The 24,826-nt window shown below is 36.5% G+C and overlaps 1 protein-coding gene across 1 annotated transcript in view; it reads left to right on the top strand.

The window, feature by feature from the left end:
* LOC135219445 (spindle assembly abnormal protein 6 homolog) overlaps window positions 1-24,119 on the top strand; it is a gene marked incomplete in the record, with an annotated part of 207,012 nt that extends 182,893 nt beyond the window's left edge. Inside the window, 4 exon segments of the mRNA XM_064256236.1 lie at window positions 2,742-2,965; window positions 9,687-9,796; window positions 17,920-18,054; window positions 23,526-24,119. Coding sequence (XP_064112306.1) covers window positions 2,742-2,965; window positions 9,687-9,796; window positions 17,920-18,054; window positions 23,526-23,649 — 593 coding nt within the window.
* Between the last annotated feature and the right edge of the window lie 707 nt (window positions 24,120-24,826).

Below are 24,826 nucleotides of genomic sequence, written 5' to 3'. Positions count from 1 at the left end.
GGTGAATTTTTAAAAAAAATATTTGTTTACGTCCGCGCGCTGCGAATTCATGCATTATTTTGTGATAATATTTTCTCTGTGTTGCTTTTATCGTTTTACAATGTGTTATATACCAAAATGATAGCAATTTAGTGTACATTACAACGAAAAAAAAGTAACTTGTTACCTTTAACCGTTTTGCGCACAGCGCGATTTGAATACAATTATATATGAAATTTCGTTTTTGCGCTATCATATATCGCATTATTTATATATGATAATGATAATTTTTTCATTACTGATGGTTGCATACTAAACTTCAGGCAATGACAAAAAAAGGAGCCAAAAATGAACTCTTAATCTTGAAAACTAAGCGCGCTGTGATTTTTTGATTTCCGCTTCCGCGCTCACTCCGAAACCCCTCCGGCACACGGGAGACAAATTTTTTTTTACCGCTCCGGTGTAAGAGGGTTAATATCTTTCATTTTCTTACTTGCATACCTATTACAGTGGACCCTCCATATTTGCGTTCTCCGGATTCATGGACTTATGCATTCACAGATTTCTCTTGGGAACATTTTTCTGAGAAATATCCAGAAATTCTTTTTTTTTTTTTTTTATCGATTTCATCAAGAAATGCACTTTTTGCAATAAAACTTTAAAATAACCAAGTATAAACATTTTTAGTGTGTTTTTCTTAAGTTTCAACTAAGAAAATAGGTTGTTTTCTGCATTTTTATAGGGGTTCTAACTATTTGCGGATTCTAATTGTTTGTTGGGGCGTCTGGTACACATTCCCTGCGAATACGGGGGGGACCACTTTATTTATTTATTTGCAAAATCCCCATGTTTATTTTAATTTCTGCTATTTGCTAACGGTAAGTAGATGCATTGTCGGATAATTAATCTCTTTCTTGCACTTAAGATCCAGGTGTAAACATGTCAACAATCATTCTAACTCTCTCTCTCTCTCTCTCTCTCTCTCTCTCTCTCTCTCTCTCTCTCTCTCTCATCGTCTCTCTCTCTCTCTCTCTCTCTCTCTCTCTACACACACACACACACACAATGGTTCCCATCTCTCCTCCCTCCATCCCAGCCCACGGCACGCCATTTTCACCAAACAGATAAAGTTCGAAAATTTTGCTTCATATAATGTACTGTTGTATTACTTTACACTCTTGATTTAACTTTTGAACACATTAATAATAGAAAAAAATTTGAAAAGGGGTACTTTTTGGGTTGGCTGGAACGAATTATCCTGATGCCCTTTATTTCCTATGGGGATATTTGTTTCATGTTTCAAACAAATCGCATTTTGACCAGCCTTCTGGAACAGATCAAGTTTGAAGTGTAAGGTACTGCTGTACTTACTTTGTGCAAACTAATCTAATCTCCAACCGAATGATCTTGCAAGAAAAACTTACACTGTGAATATTCAGCAAATGCTCATGCCTAGAAGGTAAGGTATTGGTATTCTTATGAATCATCCTCCATCTCAAAAAATGTAAGGAAGGGAGGAGGACACTAAGTTTATGATAAATGTTATAGAAAAACTTATTCAGTTGAAAGACATTCTATGTTGTACAAGCTGAACAGTGTAGAATTCTGAATTGAAATTTAGGAGGGAGTGTAACATGCAAGACCCATGGAAAAGGCGAGCAGAATGAGGCATAAGAAATCCAATCCTTCACAGCAAAAGACAGTGGAACAATAATTGACCAGTCAGAATAACAGGATCTTTCTTCAATGGATTTGGAACTGCAGTGAGATTAGGAATACTAAGAGGACTGATCAACTGCAGTACCAAGTGCATGGCACTTATACACTCACCTCTAAGCACATATGAACACTGATCACACCCATATACTAAGGGTACTGAAAATGCCAGTCCTTGTCTAAGAACAATTTAAATGAACTGCAAGGATTATCCTTGCCCTGACAAGTAGGATGAGGTAAGATCAAGTTCAAAATTGTATACCAAACACTGCAAAAATTACATACCTAATTTATTAGAATCTATGAATGATGAGATTTTGTAAAAACCAAAACAGCAAGTAGTATTTACAAAAGTGATTATGCCACTGGCTGAATGGTAACAAACCAGATAAATTACAAATGATCTGAGCATTGAGAACATCAGATCAAAGTAAAACAAATAAATAGGTGCAATAAAGGAAAATACAATTATACTGTTGGCAGGTGTAGTAGCACAACCAATATTGATGAAGTTATGCTGAGGATGGCACCCGTCTCTCGTGGTTGATGGAGTGTGAGCTGAGCATATGCAGCTGAACTCACTTCCTTGCAAGATCTTTTAAGTTGGTGTGACTTTAATCTCATTGCATGGATTTAAGCTATGTTATGATTAATGAGTTATTAAAAATAAACTGGTAATAATAAACTGAATGACCAGCATTCAGTTTCTGAACTAGACAAAGAGAGACGATATAGGCATGTGCCCTAAAGTCCAGTAACCCTCTATAAACCTAAGCAGTAGATTAGGTACTTAGTTGTTACCCAGTTGCAGTGGGTTGTTTTTTGGGATTCAATATAGAGAAAGAGAATAAGTTGAAATTGCCTTAGTTTACTGGCATTGAAAGAAGCCATTGAAGATCTGTTTTTGTAAGTTTCTTTGTCAGTTTTGTTATGTAGGTTTCTTTTAGTATCCCGTTCTTATAAATGCAGCTAGGATCCATATCACCATAGATTTATGAAACCAAATCTTATTTCATGACTAATCAAGTATATTTTTCAAATTACAGTTATTGCATGGCTGAACAAACAGCTAAATGAAGCAGAAATATCAGGAGCAGTTATAAAACGAGCACCTTTAACAGAAGCTTATCTCACTTCACATAACCACCCATCACATGGATTTGCAGGCCTACCTCATGGGATTGTATCTCATTCCACACCTTTGTCGAGTAATTCCCAATCCAATCCTGTACCTTTAAGTGGGTGGTCAGGAGGAACTCGTAGCACTATGGTAAGTATTTACATAGTTTTATTATCTTTTAATTACAGGTTAACAGATTTTATGGAGTGCTTATTAATATGTAACAAAAAAGTAACAAATGAAATGACAAAAATAATAAGAGCTAGCATTTACCCATTATGTTTGATCTAGTGTTTGGATAACCTTGGACAATATAACTTGGAGGATGCCATAATGACTAAATGATTGAAGATGATGATGAATCAACTGGTTTCAGAACTTCAGCTGAGGCATGACCATCTATCCTGCTGATACCACAACCTAAAGATTAGATAATCTAACTACCTGTGTGTCTGAGGTATGACCACATATCCCGCTGCTACCACAATCTGAATAGTAGAACTCTAACCACCTGTTTGTCATAGCCCTCATGAAAACACAAATTTTGATTGACGACTCTATGTATCCATTATTAAAATCCTGATTATATTTATAAAGAAGAAAAGTGGAGGAAGCTCTGATTTTGTGTACTTGTACCTTGACCTGGGCTGTTCTCTAGCTGATATGCTACTGATGCTCTGAAAGTGTTCTGGAAACTTGCTTTAACTTGTTTTTAGCAGGTAATGAGCCTAGACACACCCCTTCTAGTCTTAGGTCTTCTGGCAGGTTAAGGGAGAAGATCCTTTTCATTCTTGGTTTTAACTGGGATAAGAAATTGTGAAGGATATCAAAGGGAAGTAGTCCGGCCTGCATGCACAAACTCTTCTACAGGAAAAGCAATCACCTGAGGAAAAATCACATTACTTAGCGGAACAGTAAATCACTTGGGTGACTGAAAATCACAATATTATTCCCTTGCAAGTGCAAAATGATAATTTAATGATTATGGTGTATAGTAAAAAGGGAAGGAAAAAAAAAGCAGTCACCTTAATTTGCCCCCTCATTCAAGCCTGTTACATATTCCTAGGTATTGGCAGACAGCCACTGGAAAGGTGTCTTTATGGATGTGCACCAGTCATCATCTAGTTCTGAGGATTCTAGCGCAGACAGGAGGCACCATAAATGTTTCTTGCATTTATATCCAGAAGACAAAGTTCAAAATGAGGACAAACCAGTCAGTCCTTTCATCCATTCACCAGGTCATTGGATGATAACTTTGGATATGCAAGATGCATACTTCCACATCCTCATCCATCTGAACTCCAAGAAATATCCAAATTTTGTTTTCCATGACAAAATCTTCCAGTTTCTGGCTCTTTGATCCAGCCTCTCTCTGGTTCCTCAAGTGTTCACTCGAGCCCATGCTCTCTTAGCAAAATGGCTTCATTTGGTAGCCATACAGTGATTCCCTGAACGCGATTCGAGTTGCTCGAATTTATAATAGCGCCAACTTTTCATTGTAACCTAATTGTCATAAATGAGTTTTTCACAGTCACGCGAACATTTGTAAATCCTCCAGAAGCCCTGCAAAAGTGTTTATTTAATTTTTACGTAATTTATATAAGTTTTCAGGCTTTTATGTGTAAATTAAATAACATTGAATAATAATTTTCTCTGTCTCTCTCAGAGAATTTTTATGGTACATGTACGTATGTATATGTTTATTTATGTATGATGAATAAATGATTTGGCTAATAATAAGTATACTAATTTTCAAATAATAATAATAATAAAATAAGTTGTAATTACAAAAAAAAAAAGAAATAAAACCTTTCCTACAACTTTTTGTTAACTTGCTGGAAGCCAAAGCTGTCAAATAAATCAATTTAATGTGATAGCAAGGGGGAGTGTTGGCAACAGTGGGTCTCTCTCTCTCTCTCTCTCTCTCTCTCTCTCTCTCTCTCTCTGATATGAGAGATTTTTACACATAGATGAATGTCATATTTAGAGAGAAAGATACCTAAAATAAGGTTCATAAAAGCATTGACAAGACTTCTAAAAATACATCAGCCAAAATGGGAGATAGATAAATCTCTCTGTGTTACTTACATACTCAATTTTTACAATAATTTATTTCTTTTTTTAAGGGTAATGTATTAAGCTAACTTTTACATGAAATTACAGTAACTTCAATTTCATTTAAACTTAGCTTAATATTTTGGGAGCATGATGAGGGTCATATTTAGTGCTTAAACTCTAGAAATAAGCATTTATTAGTACTTTTAGAGACCATGCCAAACTTATGTGAAAATTGTACTTGCACGAGGGGGTCTGGAACCTAATCTCACGAAAGTTTAGGGTATGACTGTAAACGTCAGTCTGTATCTGGAAGACTGACTTCTTTGATTCCCTTTGAAGTAAATGTGCACGAAGGACTTGAAGAGATTCTTCTCCTCACTCAGGAACTAGGCATTATCTTCATTCTTCAGAAGTCCCAGTTGACCTCGTCACAAGAGATCCTGTTTTGGGATGATTCTCAGCTCTCAGAATTTTCTGGCTTTTATGTCTGCCAAGAGAATCGCCAGTTGCTTTTAGATGGTCCACAAGTTTCTAGCCATTTCATCTTGCTTGTCCCATCAGAGGATGAGTTGTTGACGGGGGACTCTGTTGTTCATTGAAATGTTCATCAAGTTAAGGAGACTTCACATGAGAGTTTTGCAATTCTACCTCAAAGACATCTTGTACAGGAAAACAGCTGGACACTTACATGTTTTCCATAATACCTTAGATCAAGTCAGACCTGCAGTGGTGGCTGTCTGAACAAAGACTTGAAAGGAAGCCCCTTCATCTGCTGAGCCCAGACCTAGACTTCTTCTCAGACACCTTGGATCTAGGTTGGGGAATCCTCTTGGGAACTGGGAAGTTTCCGGGATGTGGTCCCCTGAAGAACAGAACCTTCACATTAACATTAGAGAGCTGAAATTGATTCTCTTAGGACTTCAGTGCCTCTCGTCCCTAGTTCGCAACAAGACTGTGGTAGTCCATACAAGACTGTGGTAGTCTATTCAGACAATACCACAGCCTTGACATACATTCGAAAGCAAGGAGGCTCTCACTTTTTCTCTTCCGAGTGCCCAGTGCCAGCTCCCAAGTGTCCAGCTCCAGCTTCTGTGCACCCAGCACCAGCTCCCAAGCGTCAAGCATCAACTCTTCGGTACCTGTCTTCATCTTCTGAGCACCAGGCACCTGCTTTGAGACATGGGTCTCTCTCTTTATACCATGATGAGCATCCTTGGTGGCCATTAAACAGCAGTTAGCTGAAATTATGGACTTTCCTCAAGAAACTCCCTCCGAGATGGTGTTCTCGTCATCCAAGAAAGCTCTGAAGGAAGTTGATGATTGACTTTCGGCTAAGAGAAAGTAAGGCAATGCATCCTTCACCATTCCTCTCTCACACTTATTCTGTAGGAGGTATCTGTCCTTCATCACTGGGGAAGCTCCTTCTTTGGGAGTCACTATCTCTTCCCAAGGGGATTTCTCCAGCCTCATCGAATCTTCCTAGCGCTCTGAGTTTTTGTCGTCAAAGGTTATGCTTCTGCCGACTGTACTTGACCACCTTGTTAAGGACCTTTTCAAGGTGTTTAGGTCTTCAGTATCTTGGACTAGACAGTTGGAGCTCTGGCCAAAAAAGAACTAAGAATTTCAAGGAGTTAAAGAACAATTGCCTTAGACTGGCTAGGAGTACTGTTTGGAGCAGACAGGGTCATCAGGGATGGCTCTATTGAGCTTGCGGCTATTTTCTCCTTTGGAGTGTTGAGGAAGGGGGAATTATGGTGCTCCTTTACAACTAAAGGAGGTACACAGACCCAGAAAGCGACCCTTCTGTTTTTGTTGTTGGGCCCCCATCTCATTTTCCTGCAGAACACGGTAAGGAAATTGCTTCAAACTTCCAAAAGAAGTCCTCTCAGGATCTACTGTCAACAGCAAGAGACCTTCTACTGTGGACAGATCAGAATAGAGTGATTCTGGTCTCTCAATTTATTCAGGCCAAACTAAAGGTTCTGGCAGATGAACTAAGCTATCACAAGTAGATCCTTCCCACTGAGTGGATCATGTACCCCCTGGTCTGTCGGGATCTGTGGAATCTATGGGGTAGGCTGACTGAACCTGTTTGCCACCTCAAGGAACCATCACCTTCCTCTCTTTTGTTCTCTGGCCCCAGACCCTCTAGCAGGCAACAGACGCCATGTTGCAAGATTGGTCCAACTTGGACCTCTATGCTTTTCTGCCCTTCAGCATAGTCAAGGAAGTGATGAACAAGTTGCAGGCTCATCACAACATAATGATAACCCACATAGCCCCATTCTTACCCATGAAAGAATGGTTCCTGGACCTGCTACAGTTGTTGGTGGACTTTCCGAAACTCCTTCCATAAAAACTGTGTCCACTCAGACAAGAGATATTAGAAAGGATGGTCTGTTCTTGCCCTGACAGGCTTCAGAATGTCAGGAAGCTTGTCAGAGCGAAAGGATTTTGTAGAGTTTCTGCAGAGGTTATCGCAAGATGCAGGCATCAATCTTCTAGCAATGTCTACCAGGCTAAGTGAGTGCTTTTCTGAAACTTGTGTCTTGGACACAATGCTCTTTTTCTGAGACATCTGTGACCTAATTGTGTATTTCCTCCTTTATCTAAGGAGATGTAGAATCTCTCATCCTCCTCCATTAAGGGGTATCGAGCTCTGCTTAACTCAGTGTTTAAGCCCAAGGACCTAGATCTTTCATCAAACCCAACTCTTGACGTCATCAAGTCCTTTGATGTAACCAAGCAAAGGAAGAAAGATCTGGTTTCCTGCAACCTGGATGTAGTGTTGAAGTGGCTGGCAGGTCCCTCTTTAGAACCCCTACATTCCTCCTCTCTGAGAAACCATGGCAGGGAGACTTTCTTCCTTGGCTACTGATAAACATATTACTGAGATCCAAGCCATTGATAAAAAGGAAGATTTTCACAGAGAGACACAGCTTGCTCCTTTCCCTTGGATTTTTAGCCAAGTACAAGGACCCATCCAGGCTCTAGAACCATTCTTTCTCTATTGACCCTTAATGCACGGGTAAATATGTCTATACTGTATATAGCTCCTCAGGCCGGGTAAACTTTGAGGTCGTTCAGTTTACGAAAAAAAAACATTAATGAAAACAGGAAGATATTCAAATGCACATGGTTAAAGAAAAAAATTATAAAAAGTTTTCCCAACCTTCCACGAGAAGTTGAAAATTAATATTTACAACCTCATATGGGACCACTTTAACAAGACAATCGTAAATTTTACCAACTTATATGTGTTTTTTCTAATAAATAATTTTATATTATTTTGTAAAATTATAATTACAGTTCACACAATATCAAAACAGGCAAGAAATATAATCGGTAAAGAATTCTTAGCATATTTGTTGAAAAATCTTTACATAGATTTACTGAGAATGAAGATCCAGTAACTTTTTTATTTATATGTGTTTTTCTAATATTTCTTTGCACTTTTCTTTGCAAAAAAGTAATGGCACCCCTTTCCCACACAATTCCTTCCATATCGATGGCGCTTAATATTGTTCATCTACAGGATTAATTCGTCCACCACCCCAAACCTGTTATTACTACTCCCGAGGAGCAGTCTGTCCATCAAGGGTTAAGAACTTATCGGAGATCCTCAGCTGTGAGGAATAAGACAGAGCTCTTTGTCCTGTTCTTTGTCCAAGAAGATCAGAGGGCCACCCATTAACCTTTGGTGTTCTGATATGAACCCATCTCACCATCTGACTAAGAAACCATTGTCTTTCTTCGTGAGGGACTTAATTTCTGAGGGGCATTCTCAGAGTCACAAGGACATTTTGCCTATTTTTAAAGTGAAAGCTCGTGACATCAGGACAGTCTCTACCTCATTAGCTCTCAGGCACAGTGTGCCCATTACCTCCATTCTGCAATCGACCTACTTGAAGTGCAATCAATCATCGCTTTCCACTATTTGGAAAATAGTGTATGTAATTGCAGTACCTTTGGGCCATTATCAGTGACTGGCATGGGATTGAGGGAGGAAGCATAGGAATTTCTCCTACTATTTCTTCACCTTGAAGTAAGGTGTCAAGTTTTGGAGAGACTGGGGTTACAATATTCTTGGGTCACCCATCAGTTTCAGTGGATGGGTTGTGGTTTTTTCAGTGTAGGTGACAGCGTTGTTTGGTTGTTTTCTATATTGGTACTGCACCCAGGGGAAGGGCACTTGTGTATGCTTTTGCCAGCCATCAGGCCTATCCTCCGCTGCAGGGCTCCCACTGAAGTAGAGGTGCCCCTTGGCTCAACCACCACACCACTACAGGTTAAGATGAGCATCAACCAGAAACAGTTTTCACCTGCAGTAACTTTTTTACCAGATAAGGAAGCTACAAGTATTGTTTCAATGCTACCAACTTTCGCTATTTCAAAGTCTTTACCATTCCGTAATGTTTTTGGAGTATATGTCCATGCATGTCACCCCCATTCAGTGTGGGATTCAGTTATGTAATAACTTGGTAAGTTGCTTATATGAAAATTATATTTTCATAATATTAAAATTTAGTTTCATATATACTTATCAAATAATTACAGAATCAGAGCCTGCCCTCCTCCCCTTGTATCGAAATAAGAGCACAAACAGAATGAAGTTTTCTGCTAAGTCATTTCCAGTACTTCTGTTAGTGGGCATTCCTTGTCACCTACAATGAGATATCTAAGTGCTACCATGAGTATATGAAACTTAATTTTATTATGAAAACATATTTAGTCATGCAACATAAATGCATCTATAGAACTGTGAATAAACTATTGTACAGGCTTTCTTAAAATTAACATCTATTTTTTCCAGAGCTCAGTTCGTCACATTGGTAACATTCCTCCAATACCTGAGGAAATAAGCCCACGTACTTCTGACATCTCGCCACCTCATAAGGATTTCTCACCTCCTAATAAGGAAAAGTAAGTAACATAGTAGACAAACTTATTGTCATTTTTTGTAGTTGTAATGCTGGTCTCTCTTTTTGAACTATGTGATGTTATTCTTGCTTTAAAAGAAGTCATACACTATTTGTAGGTACGTAGATGCAACCAATTAACACTTTTAGTGTAAAGCTAACAAAGTTCTGGTTTGAAATCTTAAGTAGGAGAGATGTTAAATTTGTATTTGAAGTACAGTGGATATTTTGATATCCATAGTGACACCAATACATTTTCAGTTCAAGCATATGGTTGAATTCAGAGATGATAAGTATTTGGATGACTCGACACATTTACGAGAGATAAAGTGTTCTGCTCTTTTTGGGGATGAGAGATCTCTCCAAGTTTGGCTAAACCTTTTATCTCTCAGTCTCCCATTAAATTTGGAACTTATTTTCCATGTAATGCACTTCATGTTTTATCACATTTTCTTTTTCTATTGATATTTTGTTTTCCTTAGATGTTTATATCTGTCATTGCTCCTACAACATGTGTTTCTTTGTGATTTCACTTTAGCCATTTCCTTATATGATAAATTGTCTTTAACATTCAAGTACTGTTATGCAGACCATTTGCATGCTGTCCACTTCCACTGAGGTTTTATTGCATTTGTGCCATATCATTTGCTAGCTCTTATGTTAGAGACATGTAGTTTTCATCTGCATATCATTGTCTCTTGTTTGTTTGTATGGTGGTGTTTTTACATTGCATGGAGCCAGTGGTTATTCAGCAACGGGACCAATGGCTTTACATGACTTTCGAACCCCGTTGAGAGTGAACTTCTATCACCTGAAATACACATCTCTCACACCTCAATGGAATGCTCGAGAATTGAACTTGCAGCCACCAAGGTGGCAGGCCTAGACCATACCGATCATGCCACTGAGGCACACTACAGTGTCTGTAGACTTTAGAGAGTAAAGTTTTTTGTTTATTTCCTAAGATATTAAGTACATTATATTGTTATTTTCCTTTGAGAGTTCAATATCAGAGCTATTGCCTGATGCAATGCCCTAGTTGAGAAAGTACTTAGGCCTTGATGGCTACTAGTGCAAGAAGTTAATGATACTACTTGCAATGGAATCTTATGAAATATGATCTCCATGTTGAGGGCATCATCATATATTAGGTGCCAGAGTTACATTGTCGACTTTTGGAAGGTTTCATTTATTGAAGTATTATAAAGTAACTGAAAATTGATACACTGACAGGGCTTGCACAAAAAGTTAATTTCATTTTGAAATGATGCGAGGTGAGAATTAAAAGGAAAGGATGAGAAGTACAAGGCAGAAAGTAATGCTGTTAAGGCCAAAGGTACGCTACCAAGAAACTTTAGTACCAGCTATATGTCACATAAGGTGTACTTTCATATCTTATTTGGGAGTTGTTTATTCAGACTGCTCAAGGGAAAAAGAGGGCAAAGGCCACTGTTCATTTTTCTCCTTGTCCAACTTACTTGTTTAGTTGAACTGTTTCAGTATAATGATAATTGTAATCTTCCTCACTTTTCCCTACTGGTCCAGTTTGCTGAACAGGGAACCAATGTTTCTTTGAAGAACCAGTTTGAAACTTTGAAAAATGGTTTCCTCACCACTAATGCTCCTGCTCTTGCTCAGTCATGTTCTGCTAGTGCTGCTGCTCTTATGTCCCTTTTTTTTCTCATTAGCCTTCTTCTTGAAGTTTTTTTATCTGCTTATCAAGTACACAGTTCTCCTTATCTCTTGAGTAGTGGTTGGTACAGACCCCTTATCCTGTCCTTCACACTTTTCTTCCTATGCTGTCCATCCTGATTTTTTGGCATGGCAGTGACTGTAAAGACATGACGCACAATATACCGGAAGATGTACTAGATATTAGAGATTAGAGGTGCATCACACTGAGGGACCTGGGGCAACCCAAACAAGATGTAAGGTCTGTAAGGTAAGGTTAAGTCCATATCAGTTATACTGTAGCCCTTCTTTGTTAACAGTTTTGTGGGATTCCTTGTCATGTCTGTTTATCATCTCTTCAGCTTGTTACCACCTAGTATCTTAGAGCAGTGGTTCCTTTTGTATATAAGAACTGTAAAGAAAATTTTCCTTTTTTGAAGATCCACTCTCACTATAGTTAAATTTCATATAAAAATCTGGCTCTACAGCAGTTGATGTAGATCTACTTGCAATCATACGTCCCCCAAATGAATGAATCAGGACAGACTTAGTGCTATGCTTTCATTAACATGAGTTTCTCAAAAGCAATTTAACTTTTTAATACTAATACATAACAACATGATTCAGCCTCGACCCCTTCCTCCCTAATTGCTCTTAGAAGCATCAGTTTAATAGCAGTGTTATAAAATTCAGGGTTTTAAGAATTTGTAGAATTTTTATCGTAAAGATTAAAAAGTTCTTTTCTTTTTAGAGTGGATGTATCCAGTTTCCCTCTTCAGAGTAGTGTTTGGCTGTTCACAACACAATTTGTTTTTTAAAATTATTTTTGGACACTGGAATGACCTTTGTTAGTGGACTTGCAGAAGTCCCTCTTTAAGAGGATGCCATGTATGTTTGAATCCAGTTGTTCTTGTACGTACACCGCTTTGTAACCCATTGTCATTTGTACAAGACCCTCCATGCCAGACTTTGTTTGGTTCCAAGTAAATCTAATTTACTAATGAATTTTCAGTATCCAGTACAGTAGTACCTCGAGATACGAAAGGCTCAACTTACGAAAAATCCAAGTTACGAAAGCAAAGACGAAAAATTTTACTGCTCTACATACGAAAAGTTTTCAAGATACGAAAGGTTTCTGAAAGTCCGAGATTCGCCCCATAACAATTTTGAAACTCGCGCCGCACGCTGCCATCTTAGTTATCGTAGACTCCCCACCATCCTCCTGCTCTCCCATTGGTTCCTGATGCTAGCCAAGCCATGAGATCCTTCTCTCTGATTGGACAGCATCCCTCCCATCATGCATCTTCTATACGTACGTGTTGGCGTGCCTTAGCTCGGCCACTTCGCACCTGAAACTTTACCGTACGCATTCGGCAATCGTTCACTCCAACGATTTCATTTAGTAACGTAAATTCGTTAGTGATTTCGTTGCAGTACATATTATCGTGTTGTGCGAAGACTGTATTATTACATATTTGTGTAACTTTACGTAAATTAACGTGGTCATGGGTCTCAAGAAAGTTGAAATTCACGGAAAGAAGCGCATGCTGTCTCTGGAGACAAAGATGGAGATCATAAAGAAGTACAAAGCTGGTATGCGATTGAGTGTGATCGCAAAGGAATACAGCCGTAATCCGTCGACAATAGGGACCATCCTTAAACAGAAGGATGCCATCAAAGCAACTACACCATCGAAGGGCATCACTATTTTGTCCAGCAAGAGGAGCCATGTGCCCGACGAGATGGAACGGCTGCTCCTCGTCTGGATAAAAGACAAAGAAATCGCTGGCGATACAGTAACGGAGACGGCAATCGCTCACAAGGCCAGTGCTATTTTCGGCAATTTGATTGCGCAGGCGGAAGACGACGGAGGGGAAGGGACTTCAACGCAAACCCCAGAGTTCAAGCCTTCGCATGGCTGGTTCGAGAAATTCCGTAAACGGACTGGCATCCATTCGGTGGTGCGTCATGGGGAGGCTGCCAGCTCAGACACGAAAGCGGCTGAAGCATTTAAGAAGACTTTCGACGAGATGATGACCAAGGAAGGCTACAGTTCTCAGCAGGTTTTCAACTGTGATGAGACTGGCCTTTTTTGGAAAAAAATGCCTCGTCGGACGTACATCACGAAGGAAGAGAAGAAGCTACCTGGGCATAAGCCTATGAAAGACAGGCTTACGCTCGCACTTTGTTCGAATGCCAGTGGGGATTGCAAGGTGAAGCCCCTACTGGTGTATCACTTCGAGACTCCTCGAGCCTTCAAGGCCCACAAAGTGTTGAAGGAGAAGCTTCCAGTGATGTGGAGGGCTAATGCAAAAGCCTGGGTAACGAGGCTTTTGTTCACTGAGTGGGTAAATCTGTGTTTCGGCCCGACTGTGAAGAGTTTTTTGCAAGAGAATCGCCTCCCCCTGAAATGTCTGCTGGTGTTGGACAATGCCCCTCCCCACCCTCCTGCCCTTGAGGAAGATATCCTAGCGGAGTATTCCTTTGTTAAGATTCTTTTTCTTCCGCCCAACACCACCCCTCTCCTCCAGCCCATGGACCAGCAAGTGATAGCGAACTTTAAGAAGCTGTACACGAAACATCTTTTCAAAAGATGTTTCGACATCACCGATACCACAAACCTAACTTGCGTGAATTTTGGAAGGAGCATTTTGACATCGTCATATGCATCCGACTCATCGACCAAGCATGGCAGGAGGTTTCGAGGCGAACCTTGAATTCCTTGTGGAGGAAACTCTGGCCTGATGCCGTATCCGACCGAGACTTCGAGGGATTCGACGTGGGCGAAGCTGGTGCTGCTGAGTCCGAAACAGTTGACGATCCCGAAACTGTTTTGGAACCAGATCTTGACGAGATCGTTGCACTCGGCAAGTCCATGGGGTGGGGCTGGTCGTCGACGAGGACGACATCAACGACCTTCTCGAGGAGCACCAAGAGGAGCTTACGACATATAACCTGAAGAAGTTGGAGGCCATGCAACATAACGTCGTTCAAGAGGAGTTCTCCAGCAGCGGCGATGAAGAGGAGGAGCCTATGACAACGGCAGAAATTAAGGAGGTCTTAGCCGCTTTTCATAAAGTGCAATCGTTCATAGAAAAAGACACCCCGAAAAGGCTCACACAGGTCGTATGCTTGCGCAGTTCGATGACGTTTGCCTGAGTCGCTTCAGGAACATTGTCAAAAGCAGGCAGAAGCAATCTTCCTTGGATAGTTATTTTTTAAAGAGGCCTTCAGCATTAGCAGGAGTAAGCAAAAAGGAAGAACCAGGTGATCAAAAAACAGAAAGTTGAAAGCAAAAAGGAAGAACCAAGTGATGAAAAACAGAACGTTGAAAGTGGTGATGAAGTTGAAATCTGTATAAAAAAAAAAAAAAAACAAAAAAAAACTTTTTTGTCTCCCGTGTGCCAACTGGACGTATTTTACGTCGACTTACAAAAGTTTTTTTTTAAATTCGCGGAAAAACTTATAGGCCTACCAGCCTAAAACTTTTGAATCACGCGCCTTGGGGGATGCTGGGAGTTCACGCATCAAGGTGTTGTTTTGTTTACAATCGTTACGCAGGCGCGCAAGCGCGATTTCTTTCTTGCCGCACTAAAAACTATCTGTGACACATCTCGGAAATTATTTCGTCACTTTGACATAATTTTTGTATCGTAAATTAGCCGTTACATGAAGTATTATATATGAAAATGTGCGCATTTTTATGTAGAATACAACAATAAAATACTCATGATTGTAGCTTTTATCAGTTTGGAGATATTTTTATATAAATAACGATAATTGCCAAAATTTCAACCTTCGGTTAACTTTGACTCTACGGAAATGGGCGAAAAACGCAATTGTAAGCTAAAACTCTTATATTTTAGTAATATTCAATCATTTACCTTAATTTTGCAACTAATTGGAAGTCTCTAGCACAATATTTCGATTTATGGTGAATTTATGAAAAAAATAACATTTTCTTTACGTCCGCGCGGTAACTCTTCCGAAAAAATCATACGTGCGATTGTGGTAATGTTTGCACCATTTTAAATTAGCCGTTACATAAAGTTTTATATATGAAAATGTGTGCAATTTCATGTAGAATACAACAATAAATAATTGAAGGCTGTAGCTTTTCTCATTTTTGAAATATTTGCATATAAATCACGATAAATAGAAAAAAACCACGTTCGGTCAACTATGACTCTACCGAAATGGTCAAAAAACGCAATTGTAAGCTAAAAATCTTACAGTCTAGTAATATTCAGTCATTTATCTTCATCTTGAAACAAATTTGAAGTCTCTAGCAAAATATTTAGATTTATGGTGAATTTAAAAAAATCTTTCCTTCCCGTCCGCGCGCGGATTCTCCGCCACAAATCTCCGAAATGCGTACGTACCATTCTCGGAATATTTGCTCCGTTTCATATTAGGCATTTCATAGTTTTATATATGCAAATGTGCGCAATTTCATGTAGAATAAAACGAAAAATATTTGAAGGTTGTAGCTTTTCTTATTTTCGAAATAATTGCATATAAAAAATATATACGTATATAAAAAAATTCGACATTCGGTCAACTTTAACTCGTCAGATATGGTCAAAAACTGCAATTGTATGCTAATACTCTTACAGTATAGTAATATTCAATCATTTGTCTTCATTTTGAAAGCAATTGGAAGTCTCTAGGACAATATTTAGATTTATGGTGAATTTTTGAAAAAAATATTTGTTTACGTCCGCACGTTACGAATTCATGCATTATTTTGTGATAATATTTTCTCTGTGTTGCTTTTATCGTTTTACAATGTGTTATATACCAAAATGATCGCAATTTAGTGTAAACTTGTTACCTTTAACCGTTTTGCGCACAGCGCGATTTGAATACAATTATATATGAAATTTTGTTTTTGCGCTATCATATATCGCATTATTTATATATGATAATGATAATTTTTTTCATTACTGATGGTTGCATACTAAACTTCAGCCAATGACCAAAAAAGGAGCCAAAATGAACTTAATCTTGAAAACTAAGCACGCTGTGATTTTTTGAAAAAAATATTTTTTCCGCTTCCACGCTCACTCTGAAACACCTCCGGCACACAGGAGACAATTTTTTTTTTACCGCTTCGGCGTAAGAGGGTTAAGTGTTACAGTTTTGTTAATGTTTTTCGTAAATTTTATTTTTATAGTTTTCCTTAAATTTTTTATGTGTTTTCGTAAAGTTAAGTGTACGTACGTTATCTGCCGTTTGTCCTCCTCCTCCTCCTCTGCCACCACTTTCGGAGATAGCCTCACTCGAAAGGTAAGCTTCGACATTTTACGTTACAGTAATAATATTTCTTGTACACTAATTATACACTTTATTTACAGGTTTGGATTTTTATTCTTAATTTAGGTATTGAATGGTCCAAATTGTTGTAGTATTTCATTGTTTATAGGTCAATTTAGCTTTATTATGAAATTTAATGGGGTGTTTTTGGAGGGCTTGGAACGGATTAGCCATTTTGCATGTAAAATGTGTTCCAAGATACGAAAAACTCATTATACGAAGGCCGCCTCGGAACGGATTAATTTCGTATCTCGAGGTACTGCTGTACCTGTAGACACCAATAAGGCTGATTACATTTGCCCATCATAGGATCTTGGATTTTATGAAATTTCATATCATCTATTGTTTTGATTAGTTTTTATATTTAAATAAGTATAACACTTACAAGATCATCTTCTATGATGAATCAAGGTTCTGGGATTCTTCTTAGTATTGTGCACTCTAATGCACTGAATTTTCAAGTCCAATTTGTTTGTCTGTCCTTGAGCCAGTGGTGTCATATAAGTCTCTTAGGTTTGATTTTGGATGACTCATCAGGGAGTTATATGTGATCTAAAGGGTTAACTTGATCTGGCTCCAGTTTTCACCATATAAGAACAAATCTTTTGGACAAGTCTCAACTTGCCCCAAAGAATATAACTAATGGTTTTCTTAAAAGTAATTTGCAGTGCTGCTATAGATCACCCTTAGAATCTCCTCAGCAAATAATTATGTATAGGATGTGAATTAAAGTCCATTATTTCATTGCCAAAAATTTATCCTTTCTGGCTAAAGCTGTTTCTTTAGAAGGATCTTTGGTTACAAGCATCACTACTCAAAAATAAAATTGAGTTTGGTTAATTTTAATGAACACCATGTTTAGAAGCTTGAATTTCAAGCAACGACCCCTGTGCTTGTTTCCTATTGATAGGGTTTATCTTCTTTAATAATATAATAATAATAATGTAATAATAGTAATATTAATAATAATGATGATGGATTCTTAATGTTAATTGGATTGTTTGGATGGGGCCAAGGACTGCGTATTATTACAATCTGTACCAATTAACAATAAGATGATTTTGTGTACACTTATGTCACCCCAGTTTTTCAGTTGCTTATTTTGATTTTTGTATGTGCTATCAAGAATTTTTTTTTCAGTGTTGATGGATTGGACCCTAAATATTTAGAACCAGAAAAATCTACTGCCATACCTATTCGTGGGTTACTTCGAGCAGATTATCCTCGTACAAATATTCCAGAATCTAGTACAAGACTGAGACTGACTGACAATAAGTAAGTGTAAAAAGCATTTTATGCAGTGTTGAGAAATAACTTTTGGCTTGTAATTTTAACTTTATTCTAGACTGTTGTTGACATTTTAATTAAGATTAGCATCTTTTTGGTGAATGGTCCTTAATACATAGAGGCAAAAATGGCTGTGATTGAGGAGTGCTTGAAGTAAATGTCTTTGTTAGATAAGGTTTTCAATTAAACAGGTCCAGTTTTGTAGAGTGTATACAAATCATATCCAGCTCTCATTGAGCTGTTTTAAGGCAGAAATATGGTTAGGTATAAGCCTCTGTATTTAGATGTAGTGCAAAATTAATTCAGTAAATCACTGCAGAGATGTTTTTGGCTACAAATGAAGTTACACTTTGCATACCAAATAGACAGTTTTACAGAATGTGGAATGAGGAAACAAAGCCTGATGATTGGAACTTTGGAGCCCTAGCAAAGATAGCAAAATAGGTGACATGATTGAATTTAGTTGCTATGAAGGCACTTCACATATGTTAGTTTGTGATGAAAGTATTCAATATGAACATTCTCAGTAGGATAGAAGAAAAAATGCATAAATTGCTGAGTTGATTATTCTGGTTTTAGAAAAGGTGTTCTTGTGCAGCAGTGTGTACACTTCAGAAATCCGCATATAGCTCTCTCGGGTTACGAGGAGGTATTTGACAGTTCCCATCAACCAGTATTGTGGAAGGTCAAATATCAGTATTCACGGAAGCAGGAGCAGATTTAATGTCGAAAGAGTTCTGTCAGGTGAATTAGCAATAAATAATGGGGAGATACAGGGAATGTTAAGTCACCTTTGCTGTTTGCCTTCATCATGGATTTTATAATGAAAAAGTAGCTGAAAATGGAAGAGAATATTTAGATTGGAGTAAAAGTAGAACATTGACAGACTTGGAATAGATTATTTTAATTAGCAAAACATTACGTATACAAGATTTACAAAGCTGGCTTAATGGGACTGAGACAAGTCTAAGGAAAACAGACATCAATACTCTACAGTATTCACAAAGGGATGAATTATTCTTAGGTGGAACCAGGATTATTGAGGTTGAGTCTTTTAAGATATTTAGGTATCCAGTATTGGTATCCAAAACAAGTTCTCTTGTGTTTAAATATGGTGACTCAAAATAACAAAAAATCTTACGATGCACAGGCTGCATAAGGCGTGGAAATAAAATGACACATTAATTTTGTCAGGTACTGTGTAATCTTTATTGCTATACAGGTGTGAATCGTGGTATGACAATCAAACAATAAAATGATTTTGTTGACTTGAAACTGGGGGCTTAAGAAGAATATGAGTCAGGTGGGGTAGAGTAAGGTATGATGCCTAAAGGAAATTATGGAAATTCGATCCTTTGATGAGGTTGTATCTAAAGGGAGAAAAAGATGGCTTAGACATGTCCTTTGCACCACCCCTAATGAGAATAATGTGTGATAGTGCTAGCTGGATTCCTGTAGGCACCAAAAGAGTTGGAAGACCTAGACCTACCTGGATGTGAATTATGAGACATGAGGCTGGGGATGAGAGATTTGTAAGAGTGGAGGTTATTATTATAAATGATTAGTTTATCCAGACCTCTGAGCCTAACAACAGCTCTTCTTGGGCTGGTTAAGTGGAGGTAAGGGAAACACATGAGTGGTAGAATTTCAGAGGCCCTTTGTATTACTTCTGGTAAGAGGCAACAGTGATGAAATTACTTCAGTGCTTATTTTGCAATAGATATAATATAGATTTGTTTATACAAATATCCAAATGTTCATATCATAGTAAGCCTTCTGCTAGTTATCTTGCCAAGTTGATTTTCACCTTATACCCAATAAAATCATGAATTAAGAATTTTATTCATTGGTCCACTACAGAGACTAGTTAAGGGGGCCGGCCAGTACCTTTATATATAGGGGTATAGGGCAAAAAATGCAATCATGAAAAAATTCATGGAGCTTCGTATGGCAATGGAGAATACATATACAAAATATTTTGTTAAAATTCCTCTTCATTTCGTAGTTACAGGGTAATTAGTAAACGTAACTCAATAAACCAAAAACATTGATCCATACAAGAAAATGCAATATTTCTTCTGTTATCGTAAATTTTGATAATTATTGTCAAAATAGCAATGGCATGTGTAGAGATTCTATGAGTCGCAGAAGGGAAGTCAGCAGCTTACCACCTTTCAGAGCGAACACAAACCTCATGTAGTGTACACGTTTGAGTTTTACCTCTGACATTCGCTTGCTTTTACGTATGTTTATCTTTGTTTTGGCAAGAATTTCATCATGCCAGTGAGGAAAAGACAAGCAAAAACATTTTGCTAACATACAGCGAAGAAAATTCGCTGTAATATGATTACAGAATATCTATAATACATATATGATTACAGAATATCATAATATGTATTATGATATTCTGCGTTTGAGTTTCACCTCTGACATTCGCTTGCTTTTACGTATGTTTATCTTTGTTTTGGCAAGAATTTCATCATGCCAGTGAGGAAAAGACAAGCAAAACATTTTGCTAACATACAGACGAAGAAAATTCGCTGTAATATGATTACAGAATATCATAATACATATATGATTACAGAATATCATAATATGTATTATGATATTCTGCGTTTGAGTTTCACCTCTGACATTCGCTTGCTTTTACGTATGTTTATCTTTGTTTGGCAAGAATTTCATCATGCCAGTGGAGGAAAAGACAAGCAAAACATTTTGCTAAACATACAGACGAAGAAAATTCGCTGTAATATGATTACAGAATATCATAATATATATATATATATATATATATATATATATATATATATATATATATATATATATATATACTACTATATATATATACTATACTATATATATATATATATATATATATATATATATATATATATATATATATATATATATATATATATATATATATATATATATATATATATATATATACTATATATATATATATATATATATATATATATATATATATATATATATATATACATATATATATATATATATATATATATATATATATATATATATATATATATATATGTGTGTGTATATATTTATAATATATATATATATATATATATATATATATATATATATATATATAATAATAGATATATATATATATATATATATAGATATATATATATTATATTATATATATATATATATATATATATATGCAATATTAGCGTAGTAAGTGAAGAGAGAGAGGGAGGGGTGCGTAGTAAGGAACGCCCCCATCTTGCCTGACGTACACGTCGCACTGTGCCCCAGGCTACGATCTTTGAGCAAAGGGATCTTCATTTATGATAAATAACATAATTTTGGTTTATTAATAGCCAAAAAGGAATATGAAATTCATAATAATCATGATTTAGTACACATTCGAGTTTCACCTCTGACATTCTTTTGCTTTTACGTTTGGATATCTTTGTTTTGGCAAGAATTTCATGACATTCTTTTGCTTTTACGTTTGGATATCTTTGTTTCGGCAAGAATTTCATCATGCCAAAGAGGAAAATACAAGGAAAACATCTCGCTAACATACAGAAGAAGAAAATTCGCTGTAATAAGCCGAGTTAGTGAAGGAGAGAGAGAGAGTTGTGTAGGAAGGAGTGCCCCGTCTTGCCTGACGCAGTGCCCCAGGTTACGATATATGAGCAAAGGGATCATCATTTATGATTAAATTATGATAAATAACATAATTTTGGGTTTGTTAATACCCAAAAAAGAAATATACCTTCATAATAATCATTATTTACTAACATTTATGATTAAATTATGAAAAATAACATAGTTTTGGTTTGTTAATACCCAAAAAAGAAATATACATTCATAATAATCATTATTTACTAACACTGTCTTTATAAAAATACAAAGGAAAACTTTGAACGCCCATATCTCAAAACTATACTTATTGACCTTCAAATTCTATCTTTTCACTTAGTTTTAAAGCTATAGCATTGAAATTTGGTATATAACTTAGAAAGACATTATAGAACAATCAAATAGAACCCTTTTTTCCCATTTTTGTTTCATCTTTTTTTTATAATTTTTTTCCTGATTATAGGATTTATTTTTTGCCATAATGAAAAATTCATATCTAGCAAAAAAATGACTTTTAGAAAAAAAAATTCATCTGATTGGAGGTCTTCATCAGGTCCATATATGATAGTAATCCCGGGTCTTAATATTAAATATCAAGGGAGGAGATAGAATTTGAAAAATGGTTATTTTTAGGATAAATCGCCCTGGCGTCACAAAACCGAATGTCAGAGGCGAAAATCATATGCGGTTTAGAGATGTCCAAGTTATCTTATTAAATGGTATGAATGTCAAAGTCCTGTCCTTAAAAAATGGTATTAGCTGGCTGGCCCCCTTAATAGTAGTAATTCCATTTCAGTAAAAAGTAAATAATACTACAGGTGACCATCATTGCCCAAATGTAACCTTTGTTTTGTGATTCATCTTTATGTTATTGGGTTGTGTTATTATTTGTTTTTACTATTTTTTGCTGTTCTTGGCTATTTTTCTCATATTCCCATGAGCACCTTGGTTTTCCTTTTTTTTGTGTGTTTGTGTGTTTTTTTACTGGTATTGAACAAAGCAGTAAATTGTATGTTTCATCACAACCACATGATTCTTATATGTGCATATGTTCATGGTCTCAAATGTCCTCAGGATTAGAATCTGTCTAACAGACAAGCATGATAGTCTAACAGTGCATGTTCCGCTTGGCCCTTTCTTCTATGTATCACCCAGCCACCATGTCATTCTAATAATTTTTCATAATTTATTTATCAATTCATTGGTCTCAGTTTCTGTAAGAATACAAGCTTGTTTTTTACAAGGAGTAATTTTGGGCAGACAGTCTGGTTCAGTTGAGGTGGATTTTACTATTCCACATTCTAAATACCTTTTCTCAAATACAACCTAAGTGCTGCTTAGTTTTTTTGCTTTCCATACATACTTATAGATATTCTGTTGGCATTATATTTTTCACTAATCAGACCCTTATCAGTATGTGTTAACATAAGAAATTGTTATTCTAGGCATTCCATTATTACCCACAAAAAAAATCACCCATCACTCCCATGACCATTAGGCAAAGATTCAGGCACATACAAAATTTTTTCATTCTCATAAATTTTGGTGTTGATAATCCTAGTTGTTGTAACACCAATATAAAAAAAAAATATAGTAATTCCATAAATTCAGTATTTTGTACATAGGCGAGCCCACCAATGTTAGATATGTGAAGCATTTTGAACATAAAAAATATTGAATATTAAGAATTTCAGTATTACATGTATTTGGCTTTTGAAAATCAGTTTATCAAGGATGTTTTTGCTTTTGTTTTTAAAAGGAAATATAGCGATAATACGTGATATAATGTACATTGATCAGTGATATACAGTAACAACAGTAAACTTTTATTTCAGGGCTAGTAGAAAGACAGAGCAAAAAGGGAAAGCTATGCCTGCTGGAAAGACCACTACAAAAGGAACAGAAAGTACCAAAAAACAAACTTTTGGTAAGCAGTCAAGTTATTTTCCGAGAACGTGACATCAAAACCAATTAACAAATTACTGGTTGCTTTTCAAATTTTATTATGTGCAGTACCTGTAAAGTTAAAAACTTAACAGGTAATTTGTTTGTCATGATATTTGTTGTTATAAATTTCATGTAACTGGACTTGATTATCTTTTTATACCATTATAATTTAAAATTTATAACTAGTATGCTGTATGCTAGCTTATGTGGCAAAAATTCCTAATTTGTATGTATATTATAGAGGATATAGTATATTTGATGTACAATATTTTGAAATAAATTGTAGTATAGTTACTGTAAAGTATATTTGCTTAAATTTTATTTTCTGCACCATCGAATACAATATGCACCTCCCCCCCCCACCCTTTCTTTTTTCTTGATCGCCATTAACAAGAAGGTGGCTAATCTTGCAACAGAAATGAATTCTCTATTCACTGTCACTTTCATTGCATTTTTACTATAGATAAAAATAATGTATTATATGCATTTTGTTTTTTTCACCACTTGTTTATTGTTAAGGATTCTATGTTTAACACAGTACAGTAAGCATACTTTTGCCAAGCCACTTGATGCTTTTTGCCAGAGATCAAATATGAAGTTTGGCATGCATTGAAATTTTTGTAATTGGATATTTCAGTAGGTTTTGCTGATATACAGGTAACTGACTTGGGTTTTGAGCTTTGCCTTTAAAAGTCAAATATGGTAAATTTATTTATTAGTGAGGCACCATTGTAATAATTCTAAAAAAAGGATGTATGTACTATATCATTTATACTGCCTACACTCCTAGTGTCTTATGATGCAGATGGTTTCTATGAGAAAAGTTTGTGAGCTCTAATTATTAACCCTATTGCATTGGAAATTGGAATCCTGAGAATTAAAGGCAAATGCACTGTTGTTACATACAAGTGAAGAATTAGGACTTGTGGAGAATTGTAGAAGTTAAGTCCACCAACAAATAGTGTCTTAGATGATGTAATGGCAAGCTGATTATGAAGAAAGATGATACAACTCACATAAACATTTTTGCCCTCAAAAGTGCAGTCTTCAGTTCTGATCATGTAGTTACCCAAGTGCAAGGGACCGATGATGGAACGACCTAGCCAGATCTTGTGTGTCCACTGTGTGAAATTCACAAATAATCGCAGTTGAAACTGACCTGGTCCCTTTTACTTAACTAAGATGTGAT

The sequence above is a fragment of the Macrobrachium nipponense genome, chromosome 1 (genome assembly GCF_015104395.2).
Source record: "Macrobrachium nipponense isolate FS-2020 chromosome 1, ASM1510439v2, whole genome shotgun sequence".
Classification (NCBI taxonomy): domain Eukaryota; kingdom Metazoa; phylum Arthropoda; class Malacostraca; order Decapoda; family Palaemonidae; genus Macrobrachium; species Macrobrachium nipponense.
This window is presented reverse-complemented; position numbering and strand designations above follow the sequence as displayed.